General features: G+C 34.2%; 1 protein-coding gene across 2 annotated transcripts in view; it reads left to right on the forward strand.

Annotated features, from left to right (window-relative positions):
• Ppn (proteoglycan-like sulfated glycoprotein papilin) overlaps positions 1-19,486 on the forward strand; it is a 458,808-nt gene that overhangs the window by 405,724 nt on the left and 33,598 nt on the right. For both annotated transcript variants that reach the window (XM_071598156.1, XM_071598157.1), the window contains exons 16-27: positions 616-716; positions 2,046-3,198; positions 4,377-4,562; positions 5,614-5,833; positions 6,204-6,382; positions 8,391-8,570; positions 8,929-9,102; positions 10,597-10,821; positions 11,815-11,991; positions 12,082-12,258; positions 15,187-15,363; positions 18,154-18,333. In XM_071598156.1, coding sequence (XP_071454257.1) covers positions 616-716; positions 2,046-3,198; positions 4,377-4,562; positions 5,614-5,833; positions 6,204-6,382; positions 8,391-8,570; positions 8,929-9,102; positions 10,597-10,821; positions 11,815-11,991; positions 12,082-12,258; positions 15,187-15,363; positions 18,154-18,333 — 3,129 coding nt within the window. The remainder of the gene's footprint in view (positions 1-615; positions 717-2,045; positions 3,199-4,376; positions 4,563-5,613; positions 5,834-6,203; positions 6,383-8,390; positions 8,571-8,928; positions 9,103-10,596; positions 10,822-11,814; positions 11,992-12,081; positions 12,259-15,186; positions 15,364-18,153; positions 18,334-19,486) is intronic.

Below are 19,486 nucleotides of genomic sequence, written 5' to 3' on the forward strand. Positions count from 1 at the left end.
TAATTTTAACTTCTAATAAATATGGTACCTAGGCTGTCAAATAATTCAATACCATATTTTTTGTGGAAGCATAATAGCATAAAAAAATTGCTTGGATGAAAATGTATAATCAGATTCTGTATCAGGATTAGCCCATTCAATTAGAAAGTATATTCAGAGTTCTGATGTACTATAATTGATAGCATATTAGTTGCACACTCATTTTAGTTGGGTATATACAGCAGGAAAACATTTTAACAGTCTGCTCAAAAGCACCCCACCAACTTAAAATTTTTAGTAACCTTTGGGTAATCTTTTATAAAACGAATAACTTCAGTTGGTAAAAAGATCTAATGCTGTTTTGTTATGATCAGTTGTGAAAAAATAAAATCAAGCTCATTACACCTTTTTTGACATAGTAGAAGCAAACAACATGATGTCCACATTGCATAATAGCTATGGGCTTAATATTAACAATCCCAATTACGGCACTCTTCAGTTGAATAAGAATTGTTATGTATAAGTCACTCTTTCTTGTCACTGTTTCATATGTATTAAATCTTGTTATCATTTTAAGTGTTCAAAGTGTTGGCATTATTGTCTGTTATGACTGAGGAGTCTACATAATTATTTCAGATGAGATAGTACCAATAGAGCCAACACATGTCATTGATGAAGAGGAGGAATGTGAGGAGGATGATGACTACACTGATACTTCACTTATACCAACTGGCACTGTGAGTTGTATTCTTTTACTCATGTTCTAACATTTAGGAAGCATTGAAATTTAGTTTATTTTAAATCTGTATTTTTTATAATTAGTGTAACTTTATTTTTTTATTGTGGTTTAAATAAAACCCTTTTCACTGCCCCATTTTCCAATATTAATGGCATTGATTTTTGGCAAAAAATGTAATCTGGCACCATTTCTTGGAGAAAAGATTAATATTAAATGCAGAAAGGTAATTTTATAGCAGAGCTCAAATGAAGTAAAATAAAACTATCAATTAGCAGTGTGAACATTGTTTTTTTTTTACTTCACCGAATAGTTTTCACAGTAAAATGTTGCTTTTAAACAGGCAGTAAACCTTATCATTTCTTTCAGTGATGCAATGTTGCAACTCAGTTGCTCCCTAAAATACTGGAATTAATGTACCATAGTAATAACTACAAAAATTATATCTTAGTTAACTTCATACTTAATATCTAAACTGGTTGTAATTTTCAGCTCTACAGAGAAATCTTGTCATGGATTATATGGTTTTAAGTAATCTGGTAATTAAATAGTGGCTTTTTCCTATTATATTATTGATATAACCAAACCACAGTTATCAACCCGAGGGTCAGTTAGATTGATGAGGGTAGAGCTCACCTACTACTGAGCCCAACAGCATATGAAATTCACACATCAGGTTAGGGGGTCAGTCCCTTTCTCTGTACTGCTTATGGTTTTCCAGGAACACCTGATACCTAAAAAAAAATACAGCTAAGGTGAAGCTGAAGGTGCCCAGAAGTGTCCCCACGTATTAAACCTCGGCCCTCCCATCACTTGCCAATGCTCTGTACTCCCTGGATAACCAAATCCCTTGATTCTTGATATATGTACCATAAAAATATTTTATTAACTAAGTACATAGTAATTTTTGTAGCTATTGCTATGTTATATCAATTCCAGTATTTGATAGAGTAAGTTAGCTGCAATATTGTATCATCGAAAGAAATGCTAACTTCATCAAACAGATTTTTTTAAATATTTCTTCTTAATACCATCAAAAAGAAATGATTTTGATTATCATTGTAAGTGTTAGCCTTACTTTGCATGCTCTACCAATTAATTTACCATAAATATCATTTCTGGTGGCATAAAAATATTTTTCATGTAAAATATCTATTTATTAAAATATAGGGTTCACACCTGGATATCAAAATGCATGACATATGCGGGTGCATGGTATATTTGCTAGCCAAAAATACAATTTTGCATTTTATCCAATGCATCCACTTTGGAGTCTAGTGAAATCATGTATCATTTGATTGGTTTTTAGAATTTTGAAATTTTCTCTCAGCCCTCAGTTGGTCCCCCTCATTCCACTGCATCGGAGACAACAGGTACAGCCACAACTGGAATAACAGAAGTTCTAACAACGGGCACCACTGAATCAGAAGGAACTGTAACTGAAGATAGCACATCCACTAAAGAGACCACAACTGAAGGAACCACTGTTTCAACCACTGAGTCCAGTGAGATGACCTCAACAGAGACATCAGTGACCGAAACAACAACCATTCCTTCCACCTTGACCACCACCACTGATATCAGCACAACCTCTGACATGTCAACAACACCAGCTACCACTCTGACAACTGTCACCGAAAGTGATGCAACTGAAGAAACATCAAGCGAAGCCACCAGCACACCACAGGAAACTACCACAGAATCTTCTGAAATGACTGATTCTAGTGATTCAACAAGTGCTTCTGTCACTGAAACCACAACTACCGAGGTGACAGAAACCACAGCTACAGAGGCAACGGAAACCACACCTACAGAGTCTTCAGACACTACACCTACGGAGTCAACAGATACAACACCAACGGAGATAACTGACACAACCATAACAGAGACAACGGACACAACGGTAACTGAGACAACACCAACTGAAACCACTGGAACGACTGTAACAGAAGAAACAGACACAACTCCCACGGAGACAACTACTGACTCACTTTCCACTGAAACCACCACCTCAGATGCTGTGACAACTGCAACAACAGAAGTCTCAACCACAACAGAGGGATCTACCACAGAGGGATCCACAACAGAGGGATCCACAACAGAGGGATCTACAACAATGGAGACTACTGTTTCCACTGATTCATCAACATTGTCAAGTGAGGTAGATACCACAACTACAGTGATTCTTGCTTCCAGTCGTAGACCATACGTAGGCCCAATGGAAGAGGAGGATGAGGGGTCAGGCTATGATGACGATTCCTCTGAATTTTTGAGTCTATCATGGCCCCAGAGTGATGCTCCCTCATCTCCCTCTGATGATAGGCATACTTTGAGTACGGATGATTCTTCGAGTACAGAAGATGAGCTTACCAAATCAACTAAGGATCTCAAATCTACATTTGGTCTCACCACCGGCATTAGTGATTCTTCTCCAACTGATGATGACCTTACCAAGAGTACTCCGGACTTCACAGATCTGACTGGTAAGTTTTGATATCAAATGTACTTTACTTTTAAATTGGTATACCTCTTGTTCAGTTTCTGATTTAGTGTAGATTTTTGATACTCAATTAGTACTCCAAACAGGAGTGTGCCTTCATGAGGTATATTTTATGCTACAGACAAATTTTTGCTCTCTCTGCAACCAGAATGGGGAATGTAATGGGCATTCACAAAATTATAGAATTTAGGTTCTCGATGGAAATATAGTCTATGAACACATCTTGACTGGCATCTTGCTTATATCTGTTAGCATTTATGAGCCAGCATCTTCATATGTGCTTGTAGGCATAGTAACTCGATGTCTTTTATTAACCTGAGCCACATATCAACTGTTAATAAGCTAATCTGCATTTGTGGTGAATCAATAATTTTCCTTAGGCAAAAATTAAAATTCTACATTAACCATGTTCACACTGATTGGATTTTTATTGCCTTCTCAGATGTATGCTGTTAATATAAAAGAATGTGCACACATGCTCCATCTTGAAACTGATTTTTTCTTGGTTTCATCATTCTGTGTGGGATATCCAGACCATAACTGGCATATGCAACAATAATTGAGTATACAGGGGTAATTGATCATATCTGAGGTTTAATTTTCTGTGAATATGCTGTGCTGTTTATTTATCACTATTCACTCAAAATATTTTAGTTTATTCAGAGCTGAAAGGAAAAGGCAAATGTCATCCTAGTAATCAACTTTGAAGTATCATTAGTTCAATAGTTTCAGCCTCAACTTTGTGGAAGTTCATTTATTTGAAGTATCATATTTTATAAAAGTTGAGCAGATGGAAGTTTATATACCTCAGAGTACATACTCATCAATTAGAACATATTACAGGTATTCAAAACGTTCATCTAATGCATAGTGTTGCATATGCATAATATAAGAGGATTTGAGATATTTTATTATCTCCAGCCCTGGGATTCTAAATTTCCCTAAAATGTTCATATTATATTTAAGGATTATTATCTGTGAATGCACATGTAGCAATATGTAATGGTTCAAAATGGCCAGTCACCTTTGAATATCTATATAAAATTTCATGGTATAGAAGTCAAAAATGTTCAAATGTAATATTTGGTGAATGTAAAATTGTTGTTACTTTGTTGCATAATAAGTAGTCATTACTTTTTTATTATTTACATTAAAAAACAGCCAGCACGTCCTTTGCATCTGATGTAACAGATATAATAGCAGCCATTACCAAAGAGCAGAAGGTTAGGAAGTGCAAGAGGAAGAAGAAGCCTGCTCGAGAAACAGATGGTGTGAAAACTTGCAAAGATACTGAATTTGGCTGCTGCAATGATGGAATCACAGCTGCAAAGGGGCCCTTCGGAAAAGGTGAGTAAGGGAAACTGGGACTTCATTGCAGAGCATTTATACTTTTGGCATGAAATCTGTGGATTTTTGTTTTTTTTAATATTGATGTTCTCTCAATAGTTGTAACTTAAATGCAGTAATATGGTGATAGCTTAGATCTACATGGCTTATACGGAAATAATTTTATTGTACAAAGCTAAAAAGCCTCACAAGCATAGCAAAATTTAAGATCGCCACATAATGCATTGTTTTTAGTCGAATGCATTTCTAAAGTGAAAAAAATATTTCACTTCAATTGAATTGAATTGAATATTTCACTTCAAACAATTTCAAATTTAGAGACATGTAAATGTCATGTTTACTTGTTTGAAATCATCAAACTCAAAACATTTCTGTTGGAGACTTTTTATGTAGACTTAAGAATTGCTAACATACTCTAGGTTCATGTTTTGAAGTAGCACCTCTGCAGTGAATGAATATGTAAGTTTGTCCTCCACTTGTCCATAATTGAGATTATAAGCATTCGCTTATAAAAATGCTAAATTTTTCTAATGCAGGAATTCAGCATTCAAGTGATGGATTTATGTAATCAGTTTTGCAATTTCAGTTAATAGATCACTTTCTGTGACTTCCTTCACTAAAATTTACACTGATTCATTTCATTATTGATAAGAACGAAACTTTGTGCAACCCTAAAAACACCATCATCGTCATAGAAATGAATTTTCATTTGAATTTCAAGACCAAATTTGAATGGTGCTTATTTTGTGTCTTTAAAATGTCACCTAAAAATATCAACTGCTCTAGGCAGCATATTAGAAGACTACTGAAAATGTGGCAAGAGTTGATTTCTCGGTGAGTGAATGAATGAAGTATGTTGATAGAAACATACTTATTGAGCATACCACACACGTTCCAAACAGTGAATATATGTCCCTGAAATCTGTTCCTCACTTTTGCTCATGTCAATTACTCCCTGAGTGCTATGGCACTCACAATTATTCCATAAACTAAGAGTTTGCCTAAATATGCTGCACATATGACAGCTAAAATATCTAAATCCTATCAATAGGTTGTCCTCAACCGCAGACATGTGAGGAAACTCAGTTTGGATGCTGTGCCTCTGATGGTGTTAGCCCTGCCGAAGGACCACGACAACTTGGATGCCCACCCTCCAACTGTAACGAAACCTTGTTTGGTTGCTGCCTTGATGGAATCAGCAGTGCAGAAGGAAATAACTTTGAGGGATGCAAAGATGAGGAAATTATGGCTTTTAACTGCGGTGATACTGAGTAAGGCCAATTTTTCCATAGTAAGACTGAACCAAGTTCTCTCTGTTCAATGGTGTTTTCAACTTTATCATTCTCTATAGCTATTCTATTATGAGTTATCTGGGTTGGTTTATAGTATATTCCTCAAGGAGATTCATGACCGGTAAAGATAACGACTGTGATGCAAAAGAAACAATGCTGTTTTTCTCCTTTAATCTAGGGTTGAAATTTGGTGACTTTAATTTCACATTATGCCCAATAATGGCTTACACCTTCAGTTTTATTACATTTCTTGCAGAAAATAATCAGTCCATACTTATTTGGAGTTTTATTGTAAACATTGCTTGTTCATCATTATTGTAAACATTGTAAATCTTGCACACATCCTCAGATTTGGATGCTGTCCAGATGGGCTTACTGCTGCCACAGGCCCCAAATTTGCTGGCTGTTTTGTCTGTGAAGGATCTGGGGAATGTGATAGTTGTGAAGATACCAAATATGGCTGCTGCCCAGATAAGGTTAAAGCTGCAACTGGTCCTGATGAAGCTGGTTGTGAAGATGTAGAAGAAGGTTGGTGAAAGCTATTTTTTTTTAATTCCATTACATTTCACAGGTAAAATAAAAATTAGTTGCATGAGTTGCAGTCATTAGTTTAATTAATACACATAGTTTTCATCTTTTTCGTGACTGCTATCGAACGAGAGGTAGTGCATGCTAAAATAATGATCCCATTAATTCTCAATTGAATTTGATGAATATTAATGATAATTGAAAATTTTACATATTATTTTAATCTTTAAAAAAATATATAGTAGTAAGTGCTGGGTACTTCATTAAATAAGAATGTCAGAATGGATGAGTACTCCATTATGGGAATGATTTTTTCTCTGCCAATGGGTGCTTACTAATTTTATCCTATATTATCAAGTCAGTATCTTTCCCAATTAATATAAAGCATTTAAAACTTTTGCATCAGTTTGTTTTTAAACAGTCCAACCTCAGAAAAATATGAATACTACTGGTAGGTTCATAGGGTCTTGCTACTCAAAGCTCTACTGAGCTGACATTGATCAAAATTTACATATTTTATTTCCTAAATTATAACTGTAAGAATGCAAAAAGGTGTAGTGAAGAAATTAAAAATCGTTTAGGTATTTTTAAAATGTCTAAAACTGCAATTTAGGACTCCAAAAATCGAAACTAGGTTTTCTCTCTTCCTTGAGCAAGATTTTTATTTAGATGTGCTGTGAAATTTCTAAAACAATTTTTTTCAATCAATTATCCACCCTTGAATGTCTATTCTACCAAGGAAAATATGTTTATATTTGACTATGTAAATTTAGTAGTGTCCATTGAATTACATTTGGGAAACTAGGTAGTGAAATTGGAAGCACAAAACCATGAATAATGTAGTTTTATCATTGTAAACTAGGAATCAGTAATAGTTAAATCATTGATCACCCTTCATGACCAGGTTATAATAATTATAATGATGTTTATAAAGTTGTTATTTTACAAACAGCCTTTGCAGCCTTTTTTATCCACCAAAAATACATATTAATTCATACATACCAATGCAATTATTATGTATAATTAAAGCTTGTATAATGAATTTATGTAAAATTATAAAGAATCAGTGCATAATAATGTGTATCATAACATACATTATTATGGAAACATACACACACATTCACTCATATTATGTTTATAGAACATGTACATATAAATACACATACTCATGTTAAGACACCCCATCATATATACCCCTCCTGCCAGGTGATATCTTATAGTTAAAAAAATAAATATATATATTTTTTGAATTTAAGCCTAATAATCACAGGAACATTGAAGAATATTGAGAAAGTTCCAAAAATATCATTATAAAGATGGCCAAATTAATAGCTGATGAACAATACTAATTTGTGACAGGTTAATACTAATTAGTAAGGGGTTAATGGCATTAATTTTTCAGTAGAGGAGCATTGCAGGCCATTTTAAAGTAGAATAATGGCATGGTATGTCACCTAATGTTACTTGGACGTTCATTATATTGTCTCATCATTCTATTAATGTGGCTGAAGTAGGAGTGACTTCTATATCATTTAAAAAATAAAGCTCTAAGAAGCACATTATCTCTTGTATTAGCTTTTGGCACATTGAGACATAAATGATAAAGGAGAACAGGTCAGTCTGCATGATTGTTGCAAAGTTTCTGTAAGAATGTTATGTCAATGATCTCTCTCATATGTGGTACGGTAGTTAAGCGTATTGATTGCATAACGTCATCATATGGTGCATCACAAGAAAAATGGCTAAGTTTTCTGTGTGCCAACTTTAGGATTTTTGTATTGAACTGTCCCAATAGAGCTCTAGTGGTTTTTATAGCCAGAACTCCAAAATCATGGAGTTGTATCCTAGTATAGGAACCAGTGACTTTTAACTGATTAATATTGATGTTGAGTGAACATTGTTGGAGTCTTATCTCCAAATCTCACTGCATTCTAACATTAGCAACAAAGCGATCAAGGCTGGAAGTTCTTAATGTATGTTAACACAATTTCTTCATTGCCATCTTCAGGATCTGGGGACGAATTGCTTATCACTACAGAGGCTGACGACTGTCACATTTCCCCACATGGTTGCTGCCCTGATGGTAAATCAATGGCCTCTGGCCAATACTTTGAAGGTTGTGGAGTCATCGATGAGGAAAATTGTACTGCTTCTTATTTTGGATGCTGTCCAGATGGAGAAACCGCAGGCGAGTATAAATTCAATTACTGAGTATCAAAAAATATAACTTGATGCTGAAAGTTTTTTAAATTAGCTTGCTATAGCACTCTCATTTGGTACTTCTTGATGGAGGTGGAGAACTATTGAAAGACAGCTGATGACTGTTAGATATGGTAGCATATATTTTTTCAATTATCAATTGTTTGAAAGCTGTTGTTAAATGAAAATTATACCATAAAATAATGTGATTATATGCCAAAAGTATTTATTTTATTAGTTTGACTCTTCTAAAAGTAGGTTAAATATTTAAGTACAATAGATTACTAATTTTTAGTATTTTATCAACTATGCATATTAATACAATTATATTTTTTCTAACTTAACAGCCCTAGGTCCTGAAGAAACTGGCTGTGCAGCTCCTTGTAAAAATGAAAAGTATGGTTGCTGTGAAGATAACATTACTCCAGCTCATGGACCAAATTATGAAGGCTGTTGTCTTAACACTGAACATGGTTGCTGCCCAGATAATATACTTGCTGCACAAGGACCAAATCTTGAAGGTGTGAACTTAAATCCTATAAGTAAATCCTTTTTAAACTGATTCGAATATCCTTCAGTAAATAATGATAATATTTTTAGAATATTCTTTTAAATACGTTCATACTAATGAAACATTCTCCCTCACTAGCTATGTTTGCATAGAGTGAAATTGTTTATTCCATTACTTCTTAGTGAATTTTCCCTTTTGCACATCAGATTTTCAAAGTCTTAATTTTATTTCATTGAGTTGCTTGATAAAGACAGACATACTTAATGGCTTTTCGATCAATGACCATTAATTATAGTAACAATGAAATATCATCCCATCAATGTTTTATTGGGAAACAGTTCAATTATTATTACTATTGGTGTTCTACTAGTTTAGGTAGGTTTTGGATGGGTACAGCCTGTACAACAATGCAATGATATATTTCCTTGCATCTTCAACCAAAACACAACCATAAATTAGACACTGCAATTAAATCACCTTCAATTCTAGGCACATCCTTCCTCCCTTCATTCCATCATTCCATCCAAAAATATAATCATATCAATTTTTTGAACAAGTTGAAGAATTATCACTATATAATCAGATTTATAAATATTAAAAGGTGCATAGGTAAAACCTAGCATACTTGTATTTATTTGGCTTCATACAGGTTTCACTGTCAGTTAAGTACAAACCAATCATGGAATGAAACACCTTTTATGTACATTCAAACTAAATGCAATCATGATAAAAACCAAAGATATTATATTTACAATAGCTAGATCTAGCATAATGCATAGATTTACAGAATGCAACTCCCAGCAGCAGATATCACGTTTTTAAATATTAATTTAGTAGCATTGATAATACTTCATCTGTCATCACGCTAATAACCCTTGAAGACCATATTCTGAAGACTGGATGATGGAGAATCACTTCAACTCACTGCACCAAATCACCATACTACACTTAATTACTGAAGATTCACCTTGCCGTTCTAAGTTTCCATGTTTGTGTTGAGGTCCCAGTGTCTGAGGGCCTTGATATTTGTTGTCTATGGCATCACATCAATCTCCTCCATTTTATTTTTATCTTGCCGATGAACTCTTCTGTTAAATGTTAACAATAATTTTATTGACATTTTAAATGTTTTAATGTTGCATAAAAGCAATACTATATTGCTTATTGCAGCAATATTCTTCATAGTAAACTTTCAGAATTCCTTGCCATTTCAATTAAACTCAAAAGTTTTCTCAAAGTATGATGGCTCCAAAACCAAACCATCATATGCTCACATCAGTGCATTTAGTCATAAAAATCATCAATCTGGGAGAGGATAAGGTGAGTAAATATTAGCGGAAGGGAGGAATCCAATTTATTATCACTGTAATCATTTTATCGTATAAATTCCAGTTTTCTAATAATTGCAATAACTTCTTATTGCTCTAATCCAAGACAAGTATGTGCTATACCTTCTTGAGTTTTGGTTCTTGTACTGTTTACTTTATACTGTGTTCCTTCCTAGGTTGTGGATGTCAATATAGCTCCTATGGCTGCTGCCCTGACAATGAAACTGTTGCACGAGGCCCTGACAAAGAGGGGTGTGGTTGCCAGCATACAATGCATGGATGTTGTCCTGATCAGTATACTCCCGCCACTGGACCAAACTTCAGTGGATGCCCATGCCACACTTATCAATTTGGCTGCTGTCCAGATGGTGCTACTGTTGCTAGAGGCCCCCACCGACAAGGTACAACCTTATTTCCCTTGATATCATTACACTCTGACCTGGTTATGTTAGCTCTATTTAAATGGAAATTAGCTTAAAATATCCAGTTGAAAAGAAAAAATAATAATTGAAGTACTAGTTTAGCCTAAACATCTAATGAATTCAAAGAGATAAGGGTTGTAATTTTATATATATATTAATAATGCACTTCCATATAGTTGGAGAACAGCAGACTCAAGCAGTTATTTGAGTGGACTATTATATGCATAGGCAACTCCCTTATTGGTGTATTATTAAATCATTCAATCATTTTAGCCTCTACTCACATGAATACTCAAGATAACTGAATAAGTAAGCTTTGTATTGTATCATTATAAGCTTCATTTCATTACTACCGGTTTCAATACACATGTGACATTATCATCATATACCTTATGATATTTGTTGAAGCCAGTTCATTTATTTTGATACATTCTAAACAAGTTTACTTATTTGGAAATATTTTGCAATATTCTGCAATCCTGCAGTAGTCACAAAGCATTAATACTTTTTAGATATCCTATGTCCGATAATTCCACTTTGGGCTAAATTATGCTCCTACCTATCTTCCCTCATTTATGTTCAAATCGTAACATCAATTCATTCTTATTGTTCATCACACTGTGATATTATGAGTGGAAAAAACCATATTAAAAAATCAGCAATTAATAATTATGAAAAGAAGAATTATGATAATGATGTGACCTTTAAGCTTGGCAATATCAACGCTTGTTCACAATACAAATCGAGAAACAATGAGGCTCAGCAATGAAGGCTCAGCCTTCTTGATTCAATTGGTTCTTCATTCCCCCTATTTAAGGGACCTCTCCTTTTTACCCTTCATTAAAGGATACATTTAGTAATATGTTGCTAAAGTCAGCAGGAAATGTAATACAGTATAATTTTCTTTTATCTTAGTCAAGTTTTTCAGACTTACCAGACCATTTTTTTTCTCCTCTCTCTTTTAATATGTAGGCTGTGGCTGTGAAAACACTGAATTTGGTTGCTGCTCAGATGAGAAAACTCCCAAGAGTAGTCCCACTGATGAATGTGGCTGCGAGGCATCCAAGCATGGTTGCTGTCCTGATGGAGAGACTCCAGCTGAAGGAGACAAATTTGAGGGTTGTGATGATATTCCAGTGAGACCTGGAGGTCAGTGTTAATTTTGATGTTCATGAACAATGCAAAACCATCTCTCCAGTCATTTACATATTTGTCAAATTATGGGTTATATACTTTCAGAAATGTGCACTTTGACTAAGGACAGAGGCCCATGCAGAGAATTCTCGGTGAAATGGTTCTTTGACATGGAGTACGGTGGCTGCTCACGTTTCTGGTATGGTGGTTGCCATGGAAATGCTAATCGATTCAGGAACCAAGATGAATGTAAATCAACTTGCGTTGAACCACAAGGAAGAGGTTAGTTAATTAAACATTAACTTTATGACATACATACTATACTTAAAAGTGTGCAGTCATATGGTATATACGAGGGTCATCCGGAAAGTAGTACCCGTTCGTGAAATAAAGACACAAAAGTAAATATTAACAAACATAAAAAATTTTATTTGAAAGAGGATACTTTAAACTACTTCTCAACATAATCTCCAAGCAAATTAAGGCATTTGTCATAACGTGTGACAAGTTTCTGTATTCCTGCTGCATAGTCCTTCGCCGCCAGCTCATTGAGATACGCGAGGGACCCATCTTGCACAAATTTTTGCATAATGCAGATGGTGTTTAACAATTTCATGAACAATTGTTCGAGAAACATTGGGAAAATGCTCACAGATGTCATCAATTGTGACGCGCCGATCGTTCCTCACGAATTCGTCAACTGAGCTCACCAGTTGGTCTGTAATGACAGACGGTCTCCCCGAACGCTCATCGTCGTGTGTGTTCCCCCTCCCCATGTTGAAGTTGCGACACCACCGCCGAACAGACGACTCGTCCATTACATTGTCTCCATACACCTCCTTTAATTGGCGATGAATATCACATGGGCGAACGTTTCTTGCATTGAGGAATTTAATCACTGCCCTCACTTCACAACTGGCGGCGTTCTCAATTTTTTTAAACATTGTAAACAATCACAGAAACAACACAGGCAATGCTAGCGTCACGCAACTTGGCTCAGAGAAGGCAGACAAGCCACTGAAGCTATCTGACCTCGTCCAGCGGCTACTCGCGTCGTCAGCACTTCATGCGGCACGAACGGGTACTACTTTCCGGATGACCCTCGTGTGTGTATATATATATATATATGCATCATGGATACATATTTAGACATATAATAGCATTGTATTCAACTATGCCATATAATTACCAAAACTTTAATAGCTGCAGTCTTTGTAGTTAGTAATCTTCCTAAGTAGAGCTATAGAGTTATTTATAAGTAATATTGACATTTACCATATAAATTAAATTCTCTGCTCATTATTTAATTTTTTATTTTCACTTCATTACCAATGCTTTCTTATGCACTTTTTGGCATGATAGTTAAGTGTTTATTATTATTGGCATCATCCAGTTCTAGGTTTTTACATGTAGTCATAATCAATATAGTGCTACATCATGTTTTTTAAGCATGCAATGAGCATTTGCCAGTGTATGAATTTTTTCATCTTAAAATTCAGTTAGATAAGCACTTGTATTAAGAGATTTATTGCTAAGTGAGAATGATTATTGCTGCCAGGTATACCGCTATTCTAGCTTAAATTTTAATGCACATATGAAGTGACTATGCATTCATATTACATACCTTTTAATGGGATAAAATTGTATCATAAATTATTATGGTGTTTAGTGCATGGGTTGGTATTATTTAATATAAATTTATAGTATAGTATTTACCATTCTATATAATCATATGATTTAAAGTATTGTAAATAATCATTTATTTGGAAAGCATTCATTGAATGCTTTTTACATAAGCATGATGCAATGCATGAAGTTATTGAAAGGGGTTAGCTGTAAAAGGTGTGTCGTAATTCATGCGATATTGGTGACCTTGATTGGTTAGATGTGTGGGAGGGAAAAGGGTTATGGTAGAGAGGATTTGGGGTTGGGCCTGCTGAGACCTCTTGACAGGCCATCCTGTATGCTTCTGCCCAACAGAGCCAGAAAGACTTGCTCTTAGCTACCTTGCGCTCTTCTTTCAGAAGGAATTAGATTCTGGCTGATGGTGTTATCAATTAGTGCACCCCAAATTGTACTTAGTCTGGGGTAAAAATCCTAAACAGTGGGGCAATATTTTCCGATTCATAATCATGATCTTTATTGATAACATATGGTTACATACCTCAATAGATAGCTTGGCTATCTAATTGTGATTGATATATCCTTACATTTTCTGTGATGACAGGGTGGCCCCATTGGAAAAATTGGGAAAAATGTTGGAAATGACTCAATTTATTCAACATTTCAAAAAAAATTGTGAAAAGAGATATATTTGTGAATAAAAAATCTGACATTTGAATCGGGAATATGAATAGGGTATCAAGAACTCCCCATGGATCATTGTTTTTTTAGTTGTGAGATGTGTTCATGGTTGCCTTGTTGCCGCATGTTCAGGCTTAGCTGGTATAAGCCAAATCGGTAGTCTAACTAATTTCAGTAATGTCAGTGGCTCTTGAAAGCTAAAAGAAAATCCTTACTCAGATTACAAACACTTGGGATAAAAAATGGGTAAAAGAACGTCATGTATGTGCCTGTAAAAAATCAGAAATGGGCATATAGGAAATGAGTTGCCACCCTGAATGAGGGTAACAATTCATGATGAATAATGTAAAATAATTACCTCAAAATGAATGTTAAAGGTAGGGGAATTTTATTGTTTTGAGTTATTCAACTGGCGGTATTACAGACAATTAAATCATTTAAATAGAAAAGAAAACTATGTAATTTTCTCAAAAATGCAAACAAAATGTTTATTTATTTACCACAGTAAATAAGGCCATGATATACTAGAAATTAAAATGTATTCAGTAATACTACATTGCTTTTCTGTCAAATACTTTGGATAGTCAATTCTCTGATGTGCATATTTTTGTCCACATCAACTGGGACAATTCTTAATTTCAATTTAGTAAATAGTGCACTCTACCTATATTTGGCATACATACTATATTACCCTTTTTGTTTAATTTCTCTAAATACATTATTTATGCTTGAGAGTGAAATGCCTTCACATACTGAGTAGACACAAAGTTGATGTTGGCAGCTAAACTCTCTGTGTTTTACCTACAAATCTGTGTAGCCAATTGGCACACCTTGTGTAGGCACTTCTCTTAGGAGTCTTAAACAGGCAATGAAAAATCTGATTTTATCATCAATATTACTATGTAGATGCCTGCTTCCTGCCCAAGGTGGAAGGACCCTGTGATGGTTATTACCCAACATGGTATTATGATGCGGAAAGAAAGCAGTGTGGGCAGTTCATATATGGTGGATGCTTGGGCAACAACAACAAATTCCAGACTAGAGAGGAGTGTGAGGAACTCTGTGTTATACCTGACAATATTGGTGAGAATCTGTTTAATTCTCATTTGTGGTTTATTCATTTATTTATTGATGCAGCAGATCTATAATGGACATGAGGCAGGTAAATATAAAGAAAAAAATCCCACCCCCTTTAGGTCCCTGATTTTTGTAGATCTGAGTTACATAGATCCACAGTTACATCGATCCACAATCACTTGGAATCAATTCACTTCATTGCAGTTTGACTTCCCATGCATTGTACTAGCTGCTAAGCAGATGGTGCAACTTGTCTATAAGAGGATGGGGTAGACATATTAAGTAATAAATATGCAATATTCTTTCATATTTTTATACATCCTATTGTATTTTCAATTCAGACCAGCTCTTTTATTTTTCAATGATGGCTATCAAGCTATTGGACCCATGAGAATGATTCAAACATTGCACTGCAAAGCCTGCTGCCATAGAGATGCAGTGTTGATTCATGAAAATTTATTCACATCGTGGTTATGAGGGTGTCATAGTCCATGATATCCCATGTATATTATTACATTCATACACAAAGCTCCAATGGATTTGAAGAGCAGAAAGTTAGCAATGGGCTCGTGTAAATGAGAGGGGTGTTTACATTAAACTTTAATGCAACTGATTTTGATGAATTATTGCAATAAGGCACAATGCAATTGAGAAATGAAGATTTGATGGACCTAAAAGACAAAGTACAATAAGTGAAATTTTCCAAAGAGGAAGCCTAAATATTGTAAACTCCGTTAACGTTTGGGCCTCCTCTCCTTGGGAAATTGGAATGCTTAACAGTTTGTCTGCAGAATCTGTATAAATACTTCAGTGTGCAGTTTTTAGATATTTAACCATTAGTTTTTTCAATTATGAACTGCTTTAGATACTTAGATGTCCATAATAAATACATTTTCATATAAGTTCTACTTTTGGAAGCTGATTAGAGCTCACATTCATGTGACTTGAAATCCAGTTTTTGACTGATAATCCCCTAAAATGGATGCTTGCTCTCCATAATAAAACGATTAACATGTGACCTTTCTTTTTGGGAAATACTGAAAATAAATAGCCCAAATATTCCGACATGGTGGTCATATACGATGCCAAAATCAAATACTACCTAGTTGTAGTGCCATAATCTCATTCAGGTGAATAATTTTATTACTAGACATGTAACATTTTGTCATAACATTCATGCAAAGAAGATGCTTTTTGATTCTTATAATTTGCATTGATCATTCAGTAAGGATTGAATAAGTTATGGACACTACACCATCAATTGCACTCTAGTAAGAAAGTTTACCTCTTTGTCCACCATCTTCAGTTTCCAAACCATGAAAGAAACAAAATGATGACATTTTTATTGTTTTCCAATATTTTTAAGAGTTAGGCACATGATTCATATGCATAACATTCTATAAGATTTAATTGATTAATTTCTTTTTGATAATTCATAATTATTTATTAATTGAATAAAGTGTGATGAATTTTCCTCATCTTAAATTGAAACAATAGTGCAATTATATTTAACTTGCCTTGCTTTTGAAATAATAAAATCTTCAAAGATATTTAATTGCTATTTAGGTAATCCATTCTGAAGTAAGGGTAATTGACATTTAGGCTATATGCATTGTTGTATCTATATCTTCTTTTGAAGTTCATCCTGCTCTTGAAATTATCCTTTCATTTAATATCTGCACAGTTCAAACATACTTTCAGATTAAAAGAGATTCCCACTGAACATTGCCATATTTAAAAGTGTAAAGACTTTGGTACTAGGTTTTGAAGCAAAGAGTAGAGTAAAGTAATAGTTTTATATTTGCTAAGCATACTTTTTTTGGTTAAATTTCATGGCAATATTGTACACTGTTTTGATTTGTAGGAAGTAATTTTTAATCAAAATTGCCCATTATTTTTAAATATAAATACCATTATCAGAAATGGGCAATGAATTATATTTTGAGCAAAATCTTTTAGATTATACCTAATATTGATGAGAAAATTTAAGACATTACTGTGTAAACATAATTTTTAAGTGCTGGTAGTTGCTTACATATTTTTCAAATAAACATTACTAGTCATAACTCATTACACCTTTTTTCTAAGTTGGTAGAGAATAATAAGTATAAAAACTATATTGGCAGTTTTTGGCAATTGTCTTTCCTTCTTCAAAAGGTTAAATATTCTGACTGTTCCATGTATTTACATTTATGTCGTATGCATTTTCGCTAAAAGTAATATATCCAATTATATGACAAATGACAACGTTCATTGTCACCAAACCAGAGCCTGCAGAGACCTGCATCAAACTTATTGCAGGACTTTAAATACATCCCTGGGGCCTAAATCAATGGGCCTCCTTGCACTGAACAGGCTCCCTTACGATTTTAAGTATGTAAAGGATCCAGTCCTGTTCAAAAAGAAATTAATATCATTTTTAAGGAAAGAACAGTTTTATTCTGTAATGGAATTCATGGAGAAAAAATAACCATACTGAATATGGAATATATTTTATGCAAAAAATTATTATTGTGTCATGCTTTTCTGAATTTCATCATTGTTTAACATCTATATGTACATATGACGTGTCCTATACACTTATCTGATGTATCTATTACACTGTGTCAGTGTCTTCTGGACAAATAAAGATTATTATTATTATTATTATTATTATTACTATTTGATCAATAGAATTAGGATTTTCATGTGGCTGCCTCTAGATGTAACTTTTTCAATTAATTCTTTGTTATTACATGAAAATGCTGATTGGCGAAAGAGATTGAGGTGAAATTAGTAATGGAATAATTTTTTTAGATGCCTGCGATCAACCCAAGATTGAAGGCCCCTGCCGTGGAAATTACTCTAGATGGTTTTATGACCAGGATGATAGAATGTGCAAGTCATTTACATATGGAGGGTGCAAAGGAAATGATAATAATTTCCACACTGAAAAAGCATGCCACCAGCAGTGCTTGCAGCCTGGTAGGACAAGGGGTAAGTAAATATTTTTCTTTCTTTAAGAGTAAGGATCATTATTTCCATATTCATCAATATCTAAGTGTCTATTGTTGATATTCACTGTTTTATATTGGGGAGTGAACCTTTTAGGAAACTGACTAAGATGTAAGCATTTTTTAGTCAAATGCTGTTCATTAACTTCATGAAACCACGTACTTCAAAGGTAAATATTCTGCGATAAGTAAAAATCAGTTAACTTTAAATACCTATTTCATTTGAATGTCTTTCTTTTTATTTCCAGTCACCAAAGATTTTTTACCTTAAAAATCTGTGGCCCCATCAATACATATTTGACATAATATCAGTTAGGTCTTGACTAATATGGCAAACTATTTGTATGGATGCCATGATTGGAAATGGCTGCTCAGATTTAGAGGAGACAAAATTGGCATTTTATTGTTTGAACAAAGATTAAATTTTAAGTTGTTAGAGAGTTAATTCTTGATAAAAATGCCACATAATTGCCAAGGTTCTTTTACAGAAAATTTTGGAGGGAAAAAATGGAATCAATTTACTTCGGTGTATTTATAACAGTTTTTTTCATGATGAGCACATGACTGCCACATTATTTACTTGTTTCTTTAGTTTAGTGAACATCAACATGCACCACCCCGCAAATGATACACTTCCTTCGAAGATTTTTTTCAATAAAAATTGTACCTCCTTTGTACCTTGCGTGACTCCAATGGATGCTTAGCTTTTTTCCATAATCAGTGATGGTAAATTGTAATAAATTGTTCATTTATCAACTCAATCATATCATTGCATGAAATATGGCCTGTTTAGATTAGTATGTTCTGCGAGGGCCTGTCTCAGACAAGTGAGTATGTCTAAAGGCAGTTGCAGTGGTCACAAGGTGCTTCAAGTATTCCGTATACTGCAGACACCGAGGTCCGGCAGAGCGTGGAGTGAGCATGTTGGTAGACAATGATTACCATTGACATATTTAAAAAAAATTATTCCCATAAAATCTGAAGATATTGTAAAGTCAAAGGTAGTATGTAAACTCCAGAGGTAATTAATCATTTCAGGCATAGTTTTGGTGGAATTGTTCAATGATGACTAATGTCATAAAAAAACTTTGTAATTACACATTTAAAATGAATTTAAATGTGCCCTATGTTTCCCT

The sequence above is a fragment of the Hetaerina americana genome, unplaced genomic scaffold (genome assembly GCF_022747635.1).
Source record: "Hetaerina americana unplaced genomic scaffold, ioHetAmer1.1.p SCAF_9, whole genome shotgun sequence".
Taxonomy (NCBI): Eukaryota; Metazoa; Arthropoda; class Insecta; order Odonata; family Calopterygidae; genus Hetaerina; species Hetaerina americana.